Source organism: Emiliania huxleyi (genome assembly GCF_000372725.1).
Source record: "Emiliania huxleyi CCMP1516 unplaced genomic scaffold EMIHUscaffold_51, whole genome shotgun sequence".
NCBI classification, from domain to species: domain Eukaryota; phylum Haptophyta; order Isochrysidales; family Noelaerhabdaceae; genus Emiliania; species Emiliania huxleyi.
Genome location: NW_005198167.1, coordinates 174724 through 175668, shown reverse-complemented (window position 1 = coordinate 175668; position 945 = coordinate 174724). Strand labels below are relative to the sequence as shown.

Here is a 945-nt window from a genome sequence, read left to right as displayed (position 1 = left end):
CTAAGCGTTTGCATTCCACTTGTCCCTCCTCCGTCCTCCCCTCCTCGCTCAGCTCCCCGCCCGCACCCCTCCACTCCCACCTCCCACCCTCCCACTCCCCCACCTCCGCACTCGCCCGCACCCGTCCATTCCCAGCTCGCCCGCACCCTCCACTCCTCACCCACCCTCCACCCCTCGCCCACGCAGGTCCCCGGCGCCGCGCTGCCCGCGCGCCCGACAGAGCACACGATCACCTTCTGGTCCGGCGGCTCTTCTCTTCGGTCGGACGCGTCCGCGACACGTCCGCGACATGTCCGAGACACGTCCATAGGTCAAACGGCTTCTCCGTGGACGACGGTCCGCTGCGCGACACCTCCGACCCCGCCAACGCCTCCTTCATGCGCGACATCAACGAGGGGCGGCTTCCGTCGGAGCTCTCCGCCGAGGAGGCGCCAACTCTGGACAGATCTGGGGAGATCTGGGGAGAACTGGGGACATCTGGGGACTCGGCCCCCTCCTCCGACTCCGCCGCCACTCCCGCCGCCGCCACCCGCGCCGCTGGTCGGGCTCCTGGTCGTGCACAGCGTCTCTTCACACCTCCAGCTGTGAACAGGGTGCCGAGTCGGACGTGCACCTCATCGACAAGTCTGGCGAACCGTACAAGCCCCCGCCCGCCACGCTCAAGCCCTTCGGCGGCGAGGGACGCACGATGCGCGACGAGGCCTCCTCCTCCTCCTCAGCGGCGCCGCCGCCCGAGGCCGCGGAGCTGGTGCTGGACGAGTCGCAGCCCACGACGACGCTGCAGGTCCGTCTGCACGACGGCTCGCGGAAGCTCGTCAAGGCGAACCACTCCCACACCGTGGCGCAGCTGCAGGCGCACGTCGCCGCGCTCACGCCCGGTGAGCTGAGCCTATCCCCCCCCTCCTCCCCAGAGCATATACTTGTCATGGACGCGGAGAACCAGAG

At 69.7% G+C, this 945-nt stretch overlaps 1 protein-coding gene across 1 annotated transcript in view; it reads left to right on the top strand.

Annotated features, from left to right (window-relative positions):
• EMIHUDRAFT_416309 (hypothetical protein) overlaps positions 1-945 on the top strand; it is a 2114-nt gene that overhangs the window by 881 nt on the left and 288 nt on the right. Inside the window, exons 2-4 of the mRNA XM_005766432.1 lie at positions 187-239; positions 311-428; positions 593-878. Coding sequence (XP_005766489.1) covers positions 187-239; positions 311-428; positions 593-878 — 457 coding nt within the window. The remainder of the gene's footprint in view (positions 1-186; positions 240-310; positions 429-592; positions 879-945) is intronic.